This window comes from Corylus avellana, chromosome ca5 (genome assembly GCF_901000735.1).
Source record: "Corylus avellana chromosome ca5, CavTom2PMs-1.0".
NCBI classification, from domain to species: domain Eukaryota; kingdom Viridiplantae; phylum Streptophyta; class Magnoliopsida; order Fagales; family Betulaceae; genus Corylus; species Corylus avellana.
In genome coordinates, this window is record NC_081545.1 from 29,785,233 (window position 1) to 29,807,360 (window position 22,128).

At 35.3% G+C, this 22,128-nt stretch overlaps 3 protein-coding genes across 6 annotated transcripts; 1 reads left to right on the plus strand and 2 right to left on the minus strand.

The window, feature by feature from the left end:
* Positions 1–6,360: 6,360 nt before the first annotated feature.
* LOC132182646 (uncharacterized) lies at positions 6,361–11,639 on the minus strand. 3 transcript variants are annotated; one of them, XM_059595950.1, is made up of 4 exons: positions 11,323–11,639; positions 11,086–11,162; positions 8,996–9,804; positions 6,361–6,516 (listed from the first exon to the last, which is right to left on the minus strand). In XM_059595950.1, the coding sequence occupies exons 1-3, from the start codon at positions 11,409–11,411 to the stop codon at positions 9,011–9,013; spliced, it is 960 nt and encodes a 319-aa protein (XP_059451933.1). In that variant the 5' UTR covers positions 11,412–11,639; the 3' UTR covers positions 6,361–6,516; positions 8,996–9,010. The 3 variants fall into 3 exon arrangements, with proteins under 3 accessions (XP_059451933.1, XP_059451932.1, XP_059451931.1); XM_059595949.1 differs by having other exon boundaries at positions 6,366–6,501; XM_059595948.1 differs by lacking the exon at positions 6,361–6,516 and having other exon boundaries at positions 8,895–9,804.
* Positions 6,526–8,314, plus strand: LOC132182647 (heavy metal-associated isoprenylated plant protein 37-like). Its single transcript, XM_059595951.1, has 3 exons — positions 6,526–6,664; positions 6,780–6,855; positions 7,589–8,314. The coding sequence occupies exons 1-3, from the start codon at positions 6,629–6,631 to the stop codon at positions 8,311–8,313; spliced, it is 837 nt and encodes a 278-aa protein (XP_059451934.1). The 5' UTR covers positions 6,526–6,628; the 3' UTR covers position 8,314.
* Positions 11,640–12,646: 1,007 nt separating the features above from the next.
* LOC132180879 (uncharacterized) lies at positions 12,647–22,097 on the minus strand. 2 transcript variants are annotated; one of them, XM_059593863.1, is made up of 13 exons: positions 21,932–22,097; positions 21,421–21,503; positions 20,289–20,346; positions 19,679–19,738; positions 18,787–18,916; positions 17,088–17,311; positions 16,895–16,987; positions 16,747–16,818; positions 15,613–15,645; positions 14,858–14,998; positions 14,462–14,518; positions 12,960–13,055; positions 12,647–12,875 (listed from the first exon to the last, which is right to left on the minus strand). In XM_059593863.1, the coding sequence occupies exons 1-13, from the start codon at positions 22,025–22,027 to the stop codon at positions 12,831–12,833; spliced, it is 1,188 nt and encodes a 395-aa protein (XP_059449846.1). In that variant the 5' UTR covers positions 22,028–22,097; the 3' UTR covers positions 12,647–12,830. The 2 variants fall into 2 exon arrangements, with proteins under 2 accessions (XP_059449846.1, XP_059449847.1); XM_059593864.1 differs by lacking the exon at positions 12,647–12,875 and having other exon boundaries at positions 12,966–13,055; positions 14,858–14,952.
* Between the last annotated feature and the right edge of the window lie 31 nt (positions 22,098–22,128).

A 22,128-nucleotide genomic window follows, 5' to 3' on the forward strand; every position in this document is an offset into this window, starting at 1 on the left:
ACGAACGATGTGGTTCTTCTAGACAAGAACCTTGTAACATTTTCTCCCATGTATGAATGTGACATGCAGCAATGATACATGACCATGTATTTTGTGACTATAGGTATATATAAATGTGTGTGATTTCATTCTTTGGGAGCTTAACTATGTACTTTAGAAATCTCTACATTCAAAATTTTGGTAGAATCAAACGGTATACATAGTGCCACATCATTGAAAATTTTGATAAAATGTATCAAGTAAAGTGTTACAATCTGTTATTAAGACGTTAGGATCATGTCATGTAGTACTATTGTATGTAAACTATTTGTCGTTTCCTCAAAGTAGGACGGGAGTGTTACAATATGAATCGTCATCAACCCGCCCAATTAAACTATCCCGAGTTGTTGCAGGTTTGATGGAAGGGATGATGTTCCATTGGAATATATATAAGATTGATTATAGTTCCTTACCACAGAAAGATGGAATAATGATTAAAATGGCTGTTAATTAATTTCAACTGGATGGCATTCCGCTAAGGACAAAAATTTTCGAAATATCTTCCAACCCATTTAAAATGGACAAGGAACCTCTCCGGTCCACTTTGAACTAGAGAGGATCCAGTTAATGGCTAGGATCTCTCCTTAGAGATCCTAAGGCCATCAACTTGCCACATGACACATTAAAAAAAATAATACTATTTTATTATTTTATGTTTAAAAATAAATAAAAAACAAAATCATAAAAAATTAAAAACAAATATAAAAAAAAAAGAAGGGTGGCTGGCCACCCATGTTGGCCACAGGGGGTGGCCGGCCACCACATTTTGGGGCATGGGGGTGGCGACGCCACCCCCATGGGCCGGTTGGGGGTGGCCGAAGCCACCCTTCTTCTTTTTTATATTTGTTTTTAATTTTTTATTATTTTGTTTTTTATATATTTTTAAAAATAAAATAGTATTATTTTTTTTTAATGTGCCATGTGGCAAGTTGATGGCCTTAGGATCTCTAACATCAACTGGATTCTCTCCAGTTCAAAGTGGACTGGAGAGGATCCTTGTCCATTTAAAATAGTGACAATTCTATAAACATTTAAAAGGCACAATAAATTCTTAAAGTCATTAATACCATTTTACTAACTTAGACTATATTTAATGTGCTTTTTAAATGTTTATAGACACTTGACACTATTTTAAATAGGTTAGAGAATATTTCCTTCAAACTGCTGGCTTCAGCTAATATAATGATAATTACTGCCAGACATGTATACCTATATTATAATGCCTTGTTGGAATATTTAAAGCAACATTCCAAGGGACCCCATTCATGTAACAACAATACTTACAATTTAAGCTAAAATGTACGTTGATTAGCTAGGAGGGGGCCGTTTGTTAGAATCGTGAACATATGCGGAGAGTTGGAAGTTGCTTGGCCTTGTACACAAATTAATGGATGGTTTGCAGTCGATTCGGCCCTTTCATCATTGAGCTTCGTCAACGAGGGTTGCCGGCCGGCCAGATTCTGTCTATCAATCCCCTCACTTTCTCCATCAAATCCAACCACCAATATCCAATGGGTCATCATACATACCCTACTTATAAGTGCCTCATCTTTGAATCGATCGGGATTGGGCCAGACCGTAGGTCTCCTTCCATAAAGACCCCCACTGAACAATTGGAGTCAAGTGTGGATCGCGCGATATATTTTCCATCCAAATTAATAGAAAATAATGGTGGGGGCGTTAGAGGCAAAGTGAAAATTACTAGTACTTTAAAGTTTAAGGGTGATTGCAAATACGAGTTAGTGCGAGGGGCATGTACAATTTCCCGTTTGTAATATATTATATTATATATGCTAATTAAGCTTTAAGAAGTGCATGTTGCAACTATATAAATGTCGACCTAATTGTATTCATTCCCATCTGTTTTGTATAATGAATTTTCTATTACAAATTTTCTCCCGTAAAACCTGGTGGTGATCAAAGAAGAATCCTCATTTTTCAACGCCATATCCCTAAGTTCTGGCTTTAACGTTAATGGCATGACGTAGCACTCAATTTCAAAATGATGGTCGTGACTTTGATCTGGATTTGATCTTATTTCCAACGTCTTATTTACGTGTTATTTTTCATACTCATTTCATACGGATTAACGTAACGTTTTTTTTTAAGTGACATTAGTAAGTATAAAATAAATGTATTAATAGGTAGGAAGATGGAGTAGCTAATTACTTGTATGAAGGGGCAATAAGAAACCAACCTTCCATACCCCAATAATGCCAAACGGCGCCGCTGGGATGATAAAATTTATAAATTAGTAGTTAATTAAGCAAACCATATCTTTGAGGCATGTCGGCGCCAGGCTTGATTAGAAAATAATAATGAAGAGACAGATTGATTGGTTAATTAATTAATGATTTATCCACCTAAGGCCAAAAGAGGGATATATAATGATGATTACTGGGAGTGGGAGCACCACCCTTGGCCTGGAGTTTTTTTTTTGAAACTTAATTGTATTAAATGAGTGAGCTTTTGGGCCTTTTCAGCAATCTTTGGTGCTTTCATTCACATCAAAATGCATCCATTACTCCAACATCCTATTATTTTAATTGCAATTTGTGGTATTTTTTTTATGTTGTTGGGATTCTAACCCACTGAGTTAGATTTTTTTTTCTTTATCGATCTATCACCAATTTAATTTAATTAGCCAAAGCAAGCATTACCGTCAGATCAGTCCGATTTGGGGAATTTCTTTGACCAAAAGTCAAGAACTTGGACAAGAAAGTCAACGTGATTGGACACAGACAGATCAACAAAATTCGACAGTAAAGGAGATACCAATCCATATGACAAACAAATGGTAACTCTCGGACCATCTACTGCAAAGAGCCTTTAAGATTAAAATGGTATTAATAAAAGTAAAATACCTCACTTTAAATTGAGTGATTCGCCTAGGAATATTAGATGTAAAAGCTTCTTCAATCAAATCTTTTTCATTCACTTAAACTATGGATATCTTATTAATCTTAAAAGTATCAAAAATAGCATAATAAAGAGAGAATTTTCTAAAATATTATTCAATAATGATAACTTGATTTGCCCAATGGTTACATGTGATGTGTAGTATTAGAATAGTTTTCTAGTGTCAAACGTCGGATCAATTCATACCTGTAAAAGATAAAGGATGTAAGCACTAGCTAGAGCTTGTTAGTGGGTGCCGACGGAAGATAGCTCTAATGCTTAGGTCAGTATAGTGTTTGTGAATGAAATGTGTTTGTGAATGAAATATAAATGTGTTTAATCCGAGTTTTGAGTTTGAGGCCAACATTTATTGGTTTATAATTAATATTATAGATATAACTTCTTTCCCACCATGTTCTAGCATGATCGTGGAGTTTCCTCTCATGATGATTTAGGTTTACGCATCTCATATCCCCTAAATTTAAGAGTGTGACTTGGCATACACTTTTTTGATATCGGAGCGGATCCTCAGTTACGCGTAGCATAATAAAACCGAGTCTCGGAGCCTGTATTTTTGTCTACTAACCGATTTTGGACCTCCGCGGATGTGTTTTGTGGGGCCATGTGACTTTGTTGGCCTAATAGTTGACAAATCTCTTTGCACTTAACGAGAAAGAAGTTAAATTATTATAAAGCTTTGGATACATTCGTTGCAATTTGAACGCAATGATTTGAACCATCCAATATGTAGAATCCATTTGAATCTCACATGACTTGTGAAATTGTGATTGCAGACAATATCTTATGTCTCTCAATAAAGTGGATGCCGTGGATCCTTTATTTCCTCCCTATGATTTGAAGATGGGGGAATATAATAGAGTGCTTAATTCAATTCTCGAATCCCAAAAGTGTAAAACCTTCCCAATGATTTAGGCCAACATACTTTTGCTCGTGGCCTTTGGCCCACCGAAAGTGCAATTGCCCTGGAACCAAACTTCCTACAAATTCAAAAGAATGCGTAAATGGAAGAAATCATTGGCTTCTTTTCATTTGAGTAGTATGGTGAAAGAAACAAGTTTGTTTTACATCCATCCAGCTAATATATACTTTAACTGTCTCTTCGTCATAAAGATGAAGTGGAACCAGGGCCGGCTCAAAGGCTAGGCGACTCAGGTGTCTGCCTAGAGCTCCTGAATTAATAAGGCTAAAAAAAAAAAAAAATTGGTCCAAAAAATTTTTTTAATAATTTTTTTTTTTTTTTGGGTTAATTTAAGGCCCAATTTTTTTTAGTAAGGCCCCATAAAACATTGAGCTGGCCCTGAGTGGAACGCCTGCAATCTCATAACTGGGTGGGTGTGATTCTCATTGACTTTCCCAGACGAAGAGAAAAGTCATTTTGAGAAACGATTAATTATAAGAGTATTTGGACCTATATATATATAACCACCGAAATAAACAGATTCCGTAGTAAAATTCAAATACAAGACACTGTGATAACATAACTCTTACACCTCTTATGTCTTATGCAGGCTGCAGCCAAACAAGTCCTTACTATGATGATAGTAATTCCTCGGTTATTTCTATTGGCATATTAAGTATCTATGAAAATGACTGTTACCAATTTTTTTTTCTGACTGCATTCTTGGATTCTCTTCTTCTTATTTATAATTTGTCCATTTGATTTGACAGGGACATGGATCCCTCTCTTCCTAGTAATTTTCTCCCTTATTATTTATTTTTTTAAAATAAAAAAAAAAGAAAAGAAATAGAAAAAGAAAAAAGAAGATGAAGAAGAATACTCATTGATGAAGAGTCAAATAAAAAGGGAAAGGCCATTGTGGAATTCTCCCTAGGTCATTTAACTAAGTAAAATTTTTACGTGTGGAGACTGTTGTACATTTTTTCCAGGTTTAAGGTTGCCTAATTACATGCAAAAAATGGAAACATATAAAAATTAATTAAATAAGCATAGTGGCCACTTGACCGTTGATGGTGATGATCCCCCTGGTGATTGCTAATCTGTCGAGCAACCCCACGGTGGTTGTAAGGACCATTTGCGGCTCCGTGTTGGTTGCTAGGGTCGTCTAACCACCCTACAGTCACCTATAGATTCGTCTAGCACCCTCTCCCCTTCAAATCCTCTGTGTTGGCCACTAGATCTATCTAGTGGCCCCACATTAGTTGCAAAACCCACGTGTGGGTTCCGCATTAGCTACATCACAATGACTGTTAGAATTATCTGGCGCGGTCACTTTAGTGGCTACTGCCAGGTAGCCACCACTACATAATGTAAACTCTAAAAAAATTATTTTGGAAAATACTCTTTATTTTGGTTTTTTGTTTTTGTTTTTGTTTTTGTTTTTTTTTTTTGTTTTTAAGAAACACTACTCAAAATTTATTAAACGTATTTTCTTTCTTGGACGTCACTTTTTTTTTTTCTCCAAATGTGACCCCATCAAATTAATTCTTAATTTTTGCCCTTTTCAAAATATAAAATTTTAAACGCTTCTCAAAACTTTACATTATGGTCTCCTACGGTAACTAACAAACTGTTAGGACACCCTTCTTTGATATTCACCCCCAAAGTTTAATATCCCTCAAGATGGATATACATAGGCCGGGGCAAACTCACCGCCTACCGACTTTCAAATACCTACCGACTGATAGCCGATCGATTTCTATCGACAAAGATTAACCAATGGGTGGTAGGCAATTTTTTTTTTTTTTTTCGACAAATTCGGTTGGCGAAATAAAATTTGTTAACTGAACAGACTTTACCAACCGACTTCGCCGATAATTTTCAATTTTTTCACATACCGACTTTACCGACTGCCTATCGGTGTCGGGACAAAAATTTGGCAGAATAAGTCAGTAAAATTTTCAACTTTACCGATATTTTGGCGACGCCCAACCCTGGATATACAGATGCACGTAACAGACATGTGAAAACTGTTACAAACATGTTTTTGAACTTTTCAGAACATGTAAAAAAAATTTGTGTTAACATAGTACAAATTAAATCCAAAACGCCATCCTGTCCCTACAAATGCCATTTGATTATTTTCGTGTCTGTTTCTTAAGGTGCATAATTCATATCACGTCTAAGTTAGGGCTGAACCTTGGCCAAATCCAAAGAAATTTCAGTCAATTTTGCACTAGCTAGTTCAAGGGAAGCAGCATCCTCAAGACTGAAAACTATTTCAGTTGCTTCGTTCAAGCCTTCAAGGACCACACCCCCTCCCCCCCCCCAAAAAAGAGTACATTGGTCAAACTAGCAAATCAAATCAAGGAATATTTGAGTTGGGACCAAGGAAGCAACCGAACTGGACTTTGTCTAAACCATGCAACCATCACGAGAAAATGGTTGGCAGGAAAATGTAGAGTGCATGACTAAAAATAGATAGAAAAGGCACATGGACTATGCCTGTCAAAATGTGTCAAGTCTCTCAGCCTTGTCAAATCATCTTACCTCTCTCTCTCTCTCTCTCTCTCTCTCTCTCTCTGCATATATCCGTGATTTTCCCTCTGCTCTGCAGTGTTGGGCTTCCAACCAATTTGATTTACCTGCTCAACTGGGTTCTATAAATAGGAAAGAAATCACTGTAGAGAAATGCAGAAAATAGGAAAAAGCGAAAGCCAGAGTTCCAAACACCACCTTCATTTTTAAGTAACCAGCACAGCACTGTTGAAAATGTCAACAAATGAGTTCGAGTTCTTAAAGATTGAGGTCCTCTTTTCTTTGTTTTTTGCTATTATTATTCTTTTTTGTCTTGACTTGTTCTCAATTCTTATTAACTTTTGCTTCCTTTTTGCGTCGAGTTTGATTAATTCTTTTCTTTCAGACATGCGTTCTCAAAGTGCACATCAACTGTCAAGGGTGCATGCAGAGAGTGAAGAAACTCCTCCGAAAAATTGGAGGTACTAAATTGAATACACCCAAATTTCTTTTAAAAAAATTTAACAGTATCATTTTTATCCATCATATAATTTTTGTTTTTAACTAATTGAACAATCATTATACATTAGTGAGTAAGCATACAGGCTTTTTTTTGTGATCGAGCATACATGCAGAGTCTATATATATATATATATATATATATATATATATATATATATAAATCCTATAGAATGTTCAATAAATCTTCACATCTAGTGAGTAAGAGGCCTTCAATGGCACATCAATGACTACTGTTGATACTACCAAGGTTTGGTGATAATGATGCTGATATTCTATTTTGGGCTTTTTGGTCCTTTGGAGCGTCAAGAATCTCTCCCTGGATGTTGGATTCTAGTCATATGTCCAAGTGAGCAGTGGTGCCTTTACTCGGATGTTCAGTCCTTATTCCCTAGGACTCTTTTTTCCAAAAATTTCTTTGTGTAATTACTTTTAACCTCACTCATCATGAGTTGCCAACAAACCATCTAAGTGGTGATTTGGCCACCAAACATCTACTCAAAAAATACCCCAACAACCGACTTTTTATTTTTTGTTGGCTTTGTTGCCACAATCTGAGTGTTTATTTAAAATAAATAGCCCACAAAAAAAGGTAATACAGTGACCTCAATCCCTCATCCTTCTATTGTTTATCTCTATCATTTTTTTAATTATATATTTATTTGTTTGTTTATTTACTTTGGGTACTGGAAACAGGTGTTTATCAAGTAAGCATAGACGCAGATGAGCAGAAGGTCACTGTCACAGGTAGTGTGGATTCTTCTACTTTGATCAATAAGCTGGTCCGATCTGGTAAACATGCCGAGCTTTGGTCTCCAATTTCTAACAAGAAACAAGCCAAATTGGTCAACGATGGCAACAACCAGAACCAAACCCAATATCTAATGAATGGCCTCAATGCCTCCAAAAATCAGAACATGTTCCCCACCTTTGGCAGAGAAGATGATGGGTGGGGATCTGAAAGGTATTTTGATCAGAGTAGGGGGACCGAGGCCGAGACAGGTGAATTCAATCAAAATTTGATAGCAGCCATGCAAAATGCAAACCTGGGTGGGGATGGAGTACTCCCAATTGGCGGTCATGACAAATTGGAAAACAACATCATACCATTGAGCGGCCATGCAGGTTTTCATGGCAATGGCTCTGCAGGCTTTGTTGGCTTAGGAGGCCACGAATTTGGTGGGTATCAAGACATTCCTAGGGCTTTACCAATTCACGAGTACGATCATCCATCATCGATGATGATGGCCAACAGGCAAGTGTGCCACTACAACTATCCATCAACTGAGATGATGAACACTTACATGCATGACAGAAACACGATCAACAATATGGTGATGAATGACAGTGTTCACATGCATCAACCCCAGATGATAAACCCTACATCTTCGCTTCTCTCCATGAGTGGCAACTTCTATTAAGACTTCCCAGTAGTAATTAGAAGTGGCTTGACTTTGTGAGTGAGTACTTTATAAGCTCTATATTAATGAGAATGATTTCCTAGTTGATGATATTGTTACGATTAAGCTTCATTTGTAAAAACTTTTGTTTTCTGCATTCTGTGTTTTGTTTTTTCTTTTAAAAAAACATTAAAAAACAACTCAAACACAAAACACTCTTCAAAACACAAAAACAATTTTCATCATATTAGAACACTTTCAAACCAAATACAAAAAGCATCCCCTGACATGCATTAACAAACAGAGCCATGATGGTTTGTTATTTTGGAAAGGTTAATTTATAACACTATCATGAGCCTATATGTGGCCAAAATTCAAAATCATAAACTTGTTTGCACACAAAACAGAGCACATGCTTTAACTCAAATTCTTTTGACACTCTGCCTTTAAATGCTCAACTAAGAAGGAAATTTGTCAAAGGTCTCCCATGATGCAAGTTGCAACCATTAAAAAGCAGATACCAAAAATAAAACAAAACAATGACCAAGGTTATTGAGGCGTTGAAGAAATCAAGAAATCTTCCTCAGGTGCATGGACTGAATGATCATATAACAGTGGAGGCTAATCTTTGAGCTCAGAAAAATCAATGATAATAGATTAAACATGAAATGGCAAAATTTCAAGGGACAAACAATATACATACCTAACTTGTTACAACTTAACGCTTTTGTGCTTTCCTCCGTCTAGATTGTGCCTTTTGCCACTTCTTTCTAGATACAACTTTGCTCTTTGGCTTCAACTTTAACTCAGGTGAGAACTTATAATTTGGATCTCTCATACGCGCTTGTATATCCTTGAAGAACTGAATATTCAATTTCTTAGGCCCTCCCTGTCTAAGCTCGGTATACTCTGGTCCTGAAACAATATTTTCAAATGCTCCAATTAGGATGTCTAAATCACTCATGACCTCCCACACATTAGTGTAACGCCCATCTGGGCCTTTCTTCAATTTTTTCAAAGCATTCTCAACTGCAATTTTCCTAGCTTGCTTTCCTGGGGACAACTCTTCTGGTTCATCTTCAGCTTTCAATAATTCGGAGAGTGTTCGATATTTAGGCATTTCCTCAAACTCAAACAATTTATCGATATGCTTATCACTACTTTCATTTGGGTAGGCTTCTGTAGGAATATCGTCATCATCATCACCCTCACTACCCGTCCAAAGCGTCTTCTCCTCATCACTCCCGGACCACACACTTCTTAACTCATCACTGTCATCAGCATCAATTAGGTCAGAGTGCTCCTTTGCCTGCTGTCTCACTCTCCGGATTTCTTCTTCAAGATGACTTTTTGGATCTTTTTTATCATCGCTTTCATCTTCACTTCCTGTCCATAGACTAGTATCTTCATCCATCTCCTTCTTCCATGTTTTTCTGAATTCCTCATCACCTGGTTTCACAGTGCCAAAAAGATCATAATGTTTGCGCCTACCACGAGCATATGATCGTGATGCTGCAAAACATTCACAAATCATTGTTGCAACTGTGATGAAGAACAACAGTAGACAATGCTAAACTAACCCTTGTTGTAACTGTGAATTACAATTAAGGAGAATGACAGAAATCGCTTCAAATAATTTGTAGCCCAAAAAATTATATTGTATCTGTATTATCATATATACTTCATGCAGCGGCGGAACCACGTTGGTCTTGGGGGACCCTGGAGGCTTTGGTGGTCCCAAAAAAAAAAAAAAAATTATAAAAATTATAAAATTCCTATAAAATTTAATTTTTGACCCCCCAAATTATTTTTTTTAGAATTTTACCCTCCCAAACACAAATCTCTAGTTCCGCCCGACTTCATGCATCTATTTACCAAATAAGAATTATAAGGATGGTCTAGTTGTTGATGATAGCAACCTAAAGCCCCAACCAGTACGACGATAATAATTAAGTTCCACTATTCTTAAGCCCTCATAATTTTATAGTGCATTACCTTTTAAAAGTATATCTTATCTACTGGCACTTAAAAAAGCTAACTATTAGGCTCTATTAATATGCTTGGAAGTCAAGAGGACCAAAAGCCAAAACTGGAGAGCCCCCTTTGTCAAAGCCACTCAAACCCAATTACTCCATGATGTATATTTATTTCAAGACCGACTACACAATTTAATCAGCCATAAAATTTATGGTTTTTCCGCAAAACCTTAGTATTTCCTTTAATATATACTCATTTCTATGCAGTCCAAGAATAAAAGCTTTTCACAGAAGTTCATCTTTTTAGTATCAGATCTTATCTTTAGTTTATCTTTAGCATTTATCTTATCTTCAGTTATTATCTTTAGCACTTATCACTCATCAACTTGTTAGGAAGATGAGTTGGAGTTGTTTTGTAATGCTAGTTTTATTTAAAGACAATTGATCCTATGAATAAAATTATCAAGAGTATTATTCCCCAAACGTACGTTTGAAGGAAGTCCAGGTTTCTTCAACCTACACTAAACTTTCCCATTACGCGCTTGAGAGTTTGAGCACCTAACACAGAACCACATATAGAAGTGTCGAAATAGGTTACTTTCAAATAACCAATCTAATTTTCTTCTACAAGGACCTTGTACAAGTACATAGACTGCATGGCATAACACCACTAGCTTTGAACAATGGGTTCACCAACCACCACAAACTCATGACGGGTCTTCCACATACACAGAAAATTGCGAAACTCATCCAAAAACAATGAGAATAGCGAAGGCAGAAGCCATAAAATCCAAAACTTTTGAAAGCAGAAGCAAACCTTGAAAATTTGGGTGAAACCCAAAATTAATGTGATGTCTTGAACCACTTCCAGCTGAATCAGAAGGGGTCTCTATTCTGGAAGACACAGCGAAATGGGGTTTCTCAGATTTCGTCAAGAAACCATGCTAACAAACATTACAACCAGAAATTACAATGAAACTAAAAGAGAGAGAAATAAAATATCTTTTAGCATACATACTTAAGTATAGGGGATGGAAGAGAAGAGGAATCTGACCTTGGAGAAAGTGAAGGTTGAAAATGGGGTTTTGGAACTTTGCAAAGAGATGGGAGGAGGGAAAGGCGGGAACAGAGTCTGCGAGCCATCACCCTTGCAGAACATAAGCTTCTAAAATTGTTCGATCATAAAGACTATTAAAAACGGACCTTTTCAATATACAGAACTGGAAAGAGAAGCTGCCAACTTATTGAAGATTCGACGCCGACCCAGAAAAGTATAATACTGTATCACTACCAAAATCTGGAGCTTCCACCGAAAAATTTGAACGTCAATTGTGTGGGAAATTGTACGGTAAGTTGGATAATAAAACTCCAAGTCATTGTGTTTTTGTATGTTCATTAAAAGATACTGAAAATTTGAATGGAACTATTTAGTAGAGTTCTCCTCTGGCCTCTACAATAAAATGAATAAATAAAAGTTTTGGTAAAGTCTATTTAACCTCCTCAAACTATCACCCTAATGATAATTTACTATCAATCTATCAATTACGACAATTTACCCTCCAAACTAACAAAACAATGACAATGTACTTTTATTTTTAATAAAATGATAAAATTACCTTTACTAAAATAAAAACAAAAATACTAAAATTTATTTATTTTTTTTCAAAATTTAGAGTATTTTTGTCTTATTAAAAATTATATAGGAGTAATTTCGTCACTTTACTAGCATTGGGGGGTACATTGTCATTGTTTTAATAGTTTGATAAGTAAATTATCGCAATTGATAGTTTGAGAGGTAGATTGTCATTGAGATGGTAATTTGATGGGGTTAAGTGAACTTTACCATAAAGTTTACAAATTATATATTTTAAGTTCCGTTTGTTCTAAAGTAAAAGGTTTTTTTTTTTTTATGTCTGGGAATACTCTTTAATATCTTCTGATTGAACCCAAACTCGTATTGAAAATCATTATAAAAAACTTCAAAAAAAAAAAAAAAAAAAATTATCACAATTTTGACTCAAAGAAAATTATGGAAGAAGGCAAAGTACAGAAGATATTGTATTTAGCGATGAATTTCAGTATTTACGCATTGGTATTTATACAGAAAACGAGGGAAACAAAGAGTCATTTTATAGTCTACCCCATTATTCCCTTTCCATCCTCCAAAAGCCGATTTAGCGTAATTTCCCAACCAAAAAAGAAAAACTTGGAGCAATAGATGTGTATTGCCAAAAACAAATAACTTAGAGCGCATTTAGAGCGTGAATATATGAGTTATTAAATCAGAGGTTCCAAATGACTAGACAGCCCTTTGCTAAAAACAAACTGTTATAACGTCTTGAGTTGCTAATTGATTCTCAGATTTTACTACCAAGTCAAAAGAAATCCCAAAATTTGTAGCAAAATATTAACGATACAAAATCACCGGAAAAGGCTTGAACAATCTATCAATCTTATTTTGTTAATTTACAAACAGTTCTGTACAAAGTAAAATACATTTGTCTTCGAATTGGCAAGTGAAAAGATATGAAATGATCCGCATGTTTTAAAGTTGCCTGAGATCTAGCTAAAACTAGGGTCATCCAACATCTCAACAACAGGAGCAAACTGCAGAAGTTGAACAATAAACAAGAATGAGAGATGAGAAAATGAACAGGAATGAGAAAATGAACAATGAATAGATGCACTGGCCTCATCATTTTCTTCGAAGTGCATTCCATCAACTGCACTGGTCAGCTGGAAATCCCACCCTAGACTGTTCTCAAGCAGCTCCCTAAGTTTCCTCGTCTGTAAGGGTAGAAATATTAGATTAAACTTTGAAAACTTCAGGATTTTCCTCGGAATGAGTAATCAGCATAAAGCAACTACATGGAATTCAAAACAGACAGACTTCATACATTAAATTATCAAAACAAAACACACACACACATGCAACTGAAAACTTGACCACATCCATACCAACGGTATTTGAACCTAATGGCTTCTCCTACAGGATGTAGGGTGAAATCACAGATTTAATCCTATGTGGGTACATGAATTCTACTTACCTATCAAAAAAGAAATCTAGACAACGCCCTTATTTCGAAATCAGAGAATGGCTACTTATTTTCATTTTCAAGCTGTAGAACACAAGAACCTAAGAACTCTCACATCAAAAAGAGAAAAAGTAGCATGTTAGATTTCCAACCTCCACTAAGTTCCACTATATACTTGATACCAGCAAAAATATAGCAATCATTTTTGCATATAACTAGCACCTACTTTGGTTTTCATAATTCCAAAATCGTATGAAGATATAGCCGTCTGTATGGAAATGAATTAAATGAGGAAAATGAGCTACCAACTAAAAAGAGACCAAAATCCAAAAGTTCAAAACCACCAACATAAATACGTGAGCTATGTTGGAACAAGAGTCAGGGTCATAGCAAATAAATGACTTCGCTCAAGTAGAGCCTATAAATTTTCAAATACCAACCCACCGAGATCCTATCAAAACTGCCTCAAAAAATTAAGATGCTAACATGACAACACTCTTTGACATCATGATATACTGTCTGTTTTAAGAACCTTCTGATATCAACCAGAAGAAACCCTAATAGCAGATTGCCCAAAGTACAATTGTGATTTTTTTCTTTCCTTTTTTTTTTTTTTTGCAGGGACTATATGGATGTGTTCAGTATAGTTCATGAAATGCCACAAAGCAAATCTATTGTTCATGTAAAATGTGGCTGACAGTTGTAAGCCTACTCTTTCAGGACAAATCTTGTTCCAAACCTAACATAACAAAAGAGCGCCTTAAGCCATAATAATCTAGTTCAGATCCTTATGACTAATTGTAACCTACTTCCTGCAAAATATAAAAAATTTCAAATAATGAATAGATGCACTGGCCTTATCGCCAGCGATGCTGCCTGGTTTATAAATAAAGCAAATGACCTTGACATATATTTTTGTTTCCTCGGATTTATATATGTTATATAGAGTTATACAGGAAACATATATCCATATGGAATCAATTAAAGTAACAAATAGACATAAAACTGATTTTGCAGTACGAAAACCTCATGATCTTTTGCAGAACAAAAGTAAGAATCGAGGAAAGTATATGGGGAGAAAATGAAAGTCTGGCAAGTTCTCCCAACCCCCAAACAGATAAGAGATTTAACATGAAAAGGCAGGGTTAGTACTCATACCCATGATAGAAGATGTCCGTCAACAGGTGAGGCATCTTGCATCAATGAAAAGAAGTCCTGCAATACATCTCACTAATTAGAAAATAAATTAACATGAGCTAACCTTTTTTTTTTTTTTTTTTTTGAGTAAGGAATTTGTACTCGAAACAAGATACAATCAATGTCATTAGTTTCTGTTGGCAATATTCCTTTAACAAAAGGAGTAAATAAAAGGAACAATAAAAAGTTGGTGTTTCAGAAAAATTCAGTAGATCAATGGAAACATGAAATTAGAAATTTCACTGGCAATAAACATGATTTAATACACGAGAGGCATTACAATTTTCAAAAATGCCCATTCAGCATGGCAGCACAATCATGCATTTAAAGAATGACTTCATAACGTCAGAGACCTACCTTGCAAAGATGATGCAAAAAGCTATCGGCAGAAAACCATGAATCATCCAGCAGTGTTGATGCCTGTCCCACTGCACCACTGGTATCTGCGCAATCTTTTTGAAGCCCATATTTCAGTTGATAGTAGACAACCTTAATGAACTGTGAGAATTCTATCAGATGTCAGAGTTCATCACAAAAAGAACAGCATGAGCATTGTACTATAATTAAATGAAAGAAGAAATGAGACCTAAATTTGGTGAGCCAGACAACAGAGATTTTGAGCAAGTTGACAACACACATGTCAAATTTAGTGATAAACCAGCCAATCTCATTTCAAGCCTTATTGCATGCAATAATTAAGAATCAAGTCTATAAAGGACTAGATAATTGTTAAAGCACTTTGAGAGTAGAGGACTTCAGCCAATAACTAAAATAAATACTTTACATAAGAGAACAGATGCATCAAAAGGCCAATTAATTACATTTTCCTATATCAACTAGGCCAGGCTGTTAAAACAGTCATCCTTCTGCATTTGGTATATCAATGATTAAACACATATAAGGCTACAATCTAACAGGCAAAATGGCCTCGTATAGAGCAAATCACATATCTAAATCAAGAAGTTGGTAAAGGCCTTGCTATGTTCAGTTTACTTCCTGATTAGATATAATTTAATAATTACATCCCAAACTACAATAATCGTACATACCCAATAAGATAGCAAGAAATATTTCAAAAAAAAAAAAAAAAAAACTCAAATTTTGACCATTACCTGTGTGAATAGCTGAGTCCTTGTATGAAAAGGCTGTAAAAAATGTAAACTTTCAGACATAAGAAAAAAAAAAAAAAAAAAACCTTAACCAGTGAGAAAGGCAGTTATGAATGTAAATACAATACAACTCCAAGTACGGTCATTCACATTAAGCCATAATATCACTAATAAATTATCCTATAAAAGAAGTAAAAGCTAGTTTTACAATAATAGAGGAACAACAAATTTGTCAAAGAGAGTCACCAGAATCAGATCACCCCCAACAAAGATTATTTCCCTTCTTCTTCTTCTTTTTGTGACAAGGAACCCCACAAGGAATCAGGTCCTTAAGGATATTTTTCCGGATATGCATAGTATTGCTTGCATAAAGGAGGCTTCCTTGGCATATTACTTGGAGTCATCCAATTATTTCCCATCAATGGAATGTAAGCTTTATCAGAGATGCTCACGAATGGAAGATGGATGTCTTTGCTTCATTTTTTAACTTAGGCTGAGGCAGGGAGGTGAAGACAAGCTCGTTGGGAACCCTCCAAGAGAGGGATGCTTCACATTAGATCTTTCTATAACATCCTTATACCTCATGATAACACCCTCTTCCCTTGAAAGAGTATTTGGCAGCATAAGACCCCCTTGAGAATTGTGTTTTTCGCTTGGATATCCACCGAGAGAAGATCCTCATCGTGGATAACCTAAAGAAACATGTTATTGTGGTTGAATAGTGTTGTATGTGTATGAGGAGTAAAGAGTCCGTGGATCATCTTCTCCTCCATTGTGAGATCGTCAGTGCCTTGTGGATTTCTATTTCAGCCATGTTGGGTTAGATTGGGTCATGCCTAATTGAGTAGTAGACCATTTTGCTTATTAAAGAGGGGTGGGAGACAGTCCTCAAAGCATAGCAACGTGGAAGATGGTTCTATCCTGACTTTTGTGATGTCTTTGGAGGGAAAGAAATTATAGAAGTTTTTTTTTTTAAAGACCGTGAGAGGACAGTGGCGGAACATAAGTCTTTCTTTTTCAAAACTCTTTGCCACTAGACAATTGCTTTAAATCTTAATTTTGCACTTTTAATGATATTTCATTTACTTATAAAAAAAAAATTAATGATGGGAAACTTAGGACTCAAATCATACTTACAGCTTCAGTACATCCAAATAAAAGGCTAACCAAAGATTTCCACTGCAGAAACGCTTCAAGTGATTGTCCCATCTGCATAATTATCAGATTTCATCAAAATTTGACAACAATATCAACATGAAATTGTGTAATATAGATCTGCACATACCAAAAATGCAATAAATGCAAATTGCAGCTCCCCAAGAAGTATGTCTTCAGAACTTCCATAATCTTTTATCAGTAAACTTTCTAATAGTTGTGTCTGAACAGATCAGTGGAGTTCAAAACCCAAATCAGCTAATGCTAAACCGCGGAATAATCTGTTGAGTTCTATTGTTCTTCAAAAGATGTGGATGAGTTACCTTGTCAAGATTCAAGGAAGTAAGTTCTTGGCCACAAATTCCTTTTTGTTTTATAACTCGTGGAATTGATGTATAGTAACATCTTCTGCTCTGAGACTCGTCAACAGATGTTGAGAACTTACTAGTCTTCAACTGCTCAACTAGTGCTTTCTCCATCGCTGTTTTTGGAGTGTTTTTAACCATCCCAGGTTCACATGCAACAGTAATTTCTCCTCCAATGGGTTCTGTGCACGAAATGTATCATTGAAAATAAGAAGGTAAACTAAGAATTGACCATCATAAGAGGCATACCCCAGTTTTAAAGTCAACAAGAAATCAAAATCATTGAAGAAAATTTTTATATAAAAAATAATAATAATAATAATAGAGAAAATTTGGCAACCATATTTCAGGCATCCATTGGGTTCAATGAAGTTTGTTAATGGCACAAACTCATGTTTAGAATTTTAAAACCGTTGCAGAATAATCACCACAAATCTGGTCAGTGCTAAACATAGATTTAACAAACTAAGGGGAACAATTCTGTTTTTATAAGTACTGAAATTTTACCACAAAGAATGCCTAAAGGGGGCATAATCCAAGTTCATGAAAGTACATGCTACAAACATACATCAAGCGCTCACATGAAGACTCCCTAAGACGTTTAATTCATAAAAGGTGGTATGAGAGTCAACGATTCGAAGAGGCAAGTGGTAGACATGGTTGTGCTGGCTTCATTCCCATGGTAGGGTGTGATGACTAAGAGAGACTCTTAATGGTGACATATGACAATATTCTAATCCCTTGCTGGGCTCCCATGGTAGAGAATGTTTTGAACCAATACAAAATGCAGAAGATTCATGTATAAGAAAAATGAATGATAAGCAAAGTAGGTCCTATTTGGTACATCAGATTGGTTGGATTAAGTCTCTTGTATACTTTTCGTCTACAACGATTTTGCCTCTTTCTTTGGTGTGTGATGACTAAGAGAGACTCTTGGTGGTGACATATGGCAATATTCTAATCCCTTGTTGGGCTCCCATGGTAGAGAATGTTTGGAACCTATACAAAATGCAGAAGATTCCTGTATAAGAAAAATGAATGATAAGCAAAGTAGGCCCTATGTGGTACATCAGATTGGTTGGATTACGTCTCTTGTATACTTTTTGCGTACAGTGATTTTGCCTCTCTTTTTGTGAGCATGTGCACGTCTTTGTGTGCGCAACTATGCATGTATTTACATGCCTTGTATACATATAAAATCAAAATTTTTTTGAGCCAGGGATGTAAATTCCTTTCAATATCTCACTCTTTGGACATCTTCAATAAACATTCTATTGGAAAATAGAACTCCTGCTCATAAGTGGAAGATTATCTCTTCTTACAGTTCCATTTCCCCATACAATATATAATTGATGAGCTGCATTGGATACGACTATAGAAGAATAAAGATACACCAAGCAGCAAGACACTAATTTGACTTGTTGAAGCTTTTCATTTTCACGAAGTTTCCAACAACCAGTACCCATGAAGCATCCAACACACCAAGTAATTTCAAAAGAAAAACAACATAAAATTGATTGCAAAAGCAATGATGAATGCAGTTTAAAAATAAAGAATGCCAAGCCTCCAAACACAAGCAACAATATTAAAGAAATTCCTAATGGAATGTACCAAACTGTGGTGTGAAGAGCCCTAGAGGTAGTTAGATAGAGAATACCAATTCGTTCAATAACGCTCTTAGTAATGAAATTTGATAAGTGTTTCCAATCTCCATACTGGCTTAGATTGTAAGGACCCAATTGTCTGTCAAACTCCAAACTTTTAACTGCTTGACAATATCTCTCTTCCTTAATGGGTGAAAATGAGAGAGAGAGAGAGAGAGAGAGAGAGAGAGAGAGAAGATAAACAAAAAAAAAAATTAGTATCTAATGCATTCAGATACTTATAAAAAAATATATATAAACACGTTCAGATCAATAAGATATAAAAAGAAAATAAAATAATATCTAATACAAATTCAGATCTATAGGATTTATATTCAAAGCCTCAGACAATATTTCAAGTTTCAAATCAGATAGCTTGGATTTAGTACTGATGAAACTGAATGGCACAATAGCTATAAATCATATACATCTTCACCTATCAAAATAAAATCTTAGCGCTGAATGTCCTATTGCTCAATAATTTGAACAAATTGGAACTCTTAAGTGGTAAACTTAACCATGTGAAGGAGGCCTGCCCCCCTTTAGCTGTACTTTTGCGTCCCCCTACATCACTTAATATGTGTTGTTACTTGTCAGCAATAAGCATGCGAAAAGATGAAGTCAATCGGGATTCTGACTGTACTACAAGCTTTCCATATCCATGTTGTATGGCTAGATAGCCTAGATTCAACAAAATAACATAAGGCCTCTAAGCTTAGTCAATTTCATTCTACCTATTCAAGCTCACATGTCAGTTCTGTTTCATCCCAAATAAAAACTAGCTTTCTTCTTTTATATTTTAGAAACTTTGTAGAGTCTTGCTGCCATCCTATCATATGCATCACAAACAAAAAAAAAAACAAAATAAATAAACAAATAAAATGCATGACTAAAATGATTGCATACCTCTTCTTCCGATATTTTGACTAATCGTTCCTCCTTTTGATCCCACCTCCGAACAATTACCTGTTGCAGGTCATTCCATCACCCACGCTTTAAGATCTTTTGAAAACAACTTGCTATTAATTTTGGATACACATTCCTTTATCTAATCTTTTCATAGTTAAGATAAAGCAACAGCAAAATGATTGTGACCTTATGCAATGGCAATTGGCAGGACACTAGTAGGCATATTGGCTTCAAATGATAGTGAAATGTTTACATTGATACATACATTAATGAAATTGGAAAAGTTTTACACCCTCTACCAATTTCAATGGAGCATGTCCCATCAATTCACTGTGTCATGCATTAACATCACAAGACCAGTAGAGCTTTCCATGGTAGATGAATCAAAATTCCTTTTCTTCTATCTTTATTTTTTTATTTTTTATTTTTTTTGGTAGGTTGGAAAACAAGCAATGAAAATTGAGCAGCAGTATACAACACTGTGATAAATTCTATACTGTTTAACAAACTGGTGCAAGGAACAAATCAACATTTGGAAGATTCCACATGAAGCTAAGTGAAGGAATATAACTTATCAAAAAGGGAAGGAAACATATGTGTTCCAAACCTCAGAGGGGCTAGCGTCAATAAAGAAGCCAATAATTGGCGAGAACTCCTTGCCATCTCTACATGTAACAAATATTATGAGATAGATTTACAGATAAAAATGGCATAAAAATGTGATAATCAAATACAATGAAACATAAGGGTTTTGATAATAGGAACATTTATAATTCAACAATTCATAAACAGTGGTTAATTATGCTCAGTATTCAATCATCACATTATGCATCATACACTAAAATCAAAGCTCTTAGACCTGAGTAAGCACTATTACCATGAAAAAGAAAAACATTACTACCACTAAATATTCAAGTTGAAAACAACTCAAATTTTATAACACTTTCACCAACCCCACAGCGTGTGCACAATCTTCTTTTTTACTTTTGGAATATGCCAGGTGTCTGCACTAGCATTCACTCTCCTGTCAGATTTTTTGTAATTTGAATTCGGCCGAGTATATTAACGGCCTCATAGAAGTACAACAAGGCCCTCCACCTACTCTAATTTTGTATGAATTTATTTAGCCATTTAGGGGAAGTTTAAGTTCATATGTATCTCATCCAAGAAAAACATAACAGATGAATAACACCTGATTAACATAGTGAATGCTGACAGGCAGAAGGGACTCAGAGTCTCATTTTACTGCAATATAATGACATGTAAGATGACAACCGCAATGGAAGACAAAAGGATGAGATATGCTAAAGCCTCAGTTAATACTTGACGATCAACTCAATATCTGTAAATATAGTTTAAGAAGAGGATGGACGGTGAAGTTTTGGGTTCAAGACCCACCTCATGCTCATGGAACCTACCTATCAAAAAAATAAATACATATCTTTAGGTAGGTCCCTGACTGTTGAATATTGTTAGAAGACTATGAAAGAATGATTTTAGTGACATTCTAATTAGAGCAGAACAGTTAATGTAAAACATTCCAAAGCAAGAACATTAAATAGCCAACTCAAGCACGCATGCTGAAGGAAGCAAAATTTGATCACTAACAAACTAATAGGTCATATGTTGCTAAGCTGAACACTGTTCTTTGATAAATAATTTTTTTTTTTTTTTTGTTTTAAAAAAACTCTTTATGTTCAAAAGGAGGATGATAAAAAGAGAAAACAAAATAAAGTAACCTGCTCGATGAACTATAATACACAAAATGAGGACCTGGAGGAATCATCTTAATACCCTTAAAATTAGGCCCAGCAGAAAGCATCTGCAAGATATAATCAAAATGTTAGTGCAAGAAAAAAAAAAAAAAAAAAAAATTGTAGTGATGAAATTATAGGCCTTTTACGAGATTACACATATATGACAAAGCATAAACAGCTTCACACAATCCAACTTGGATAAAAAAAAATAAAAAATGTAAAACTTTACAAGCGTAATTTAAATTATTCTTCATTTAACAACAACAATGTTTCTCTCTTTTTACCTACACTTTCTCAGCAACCAAACAAACCAATTTAAAAAACTATACCCTCCGTTTGCTCTTAAACGCTAGTCTCGTTTCATTTCTCAAGTAGATGATCAATACGATTAAAAAAACAAAGAGTAAATGCAGTATTCAAACTTCAGGTTTTTAACTTCGTTTTTTTCTTTCTTTACACTTTCTCAGGAACCAAGCAGAGAACTTGACTTGACCTGAGTATCGAGGCCCAAGACGTTGTACTGAGGAACATCGAGGAGGAGAAGTGTAGCGCCATGCTTTACGAGCCCTAAAGCTGCGTCGGGATCCATGCCTGCAAATTCAACAGATTCGGCTTCGATTTGAATCTTCGAGTTTTTTGTTAGAACTGTGAAGAGTAACGCGCGCACATTCTGAGGGAGAGAGAGAGAGA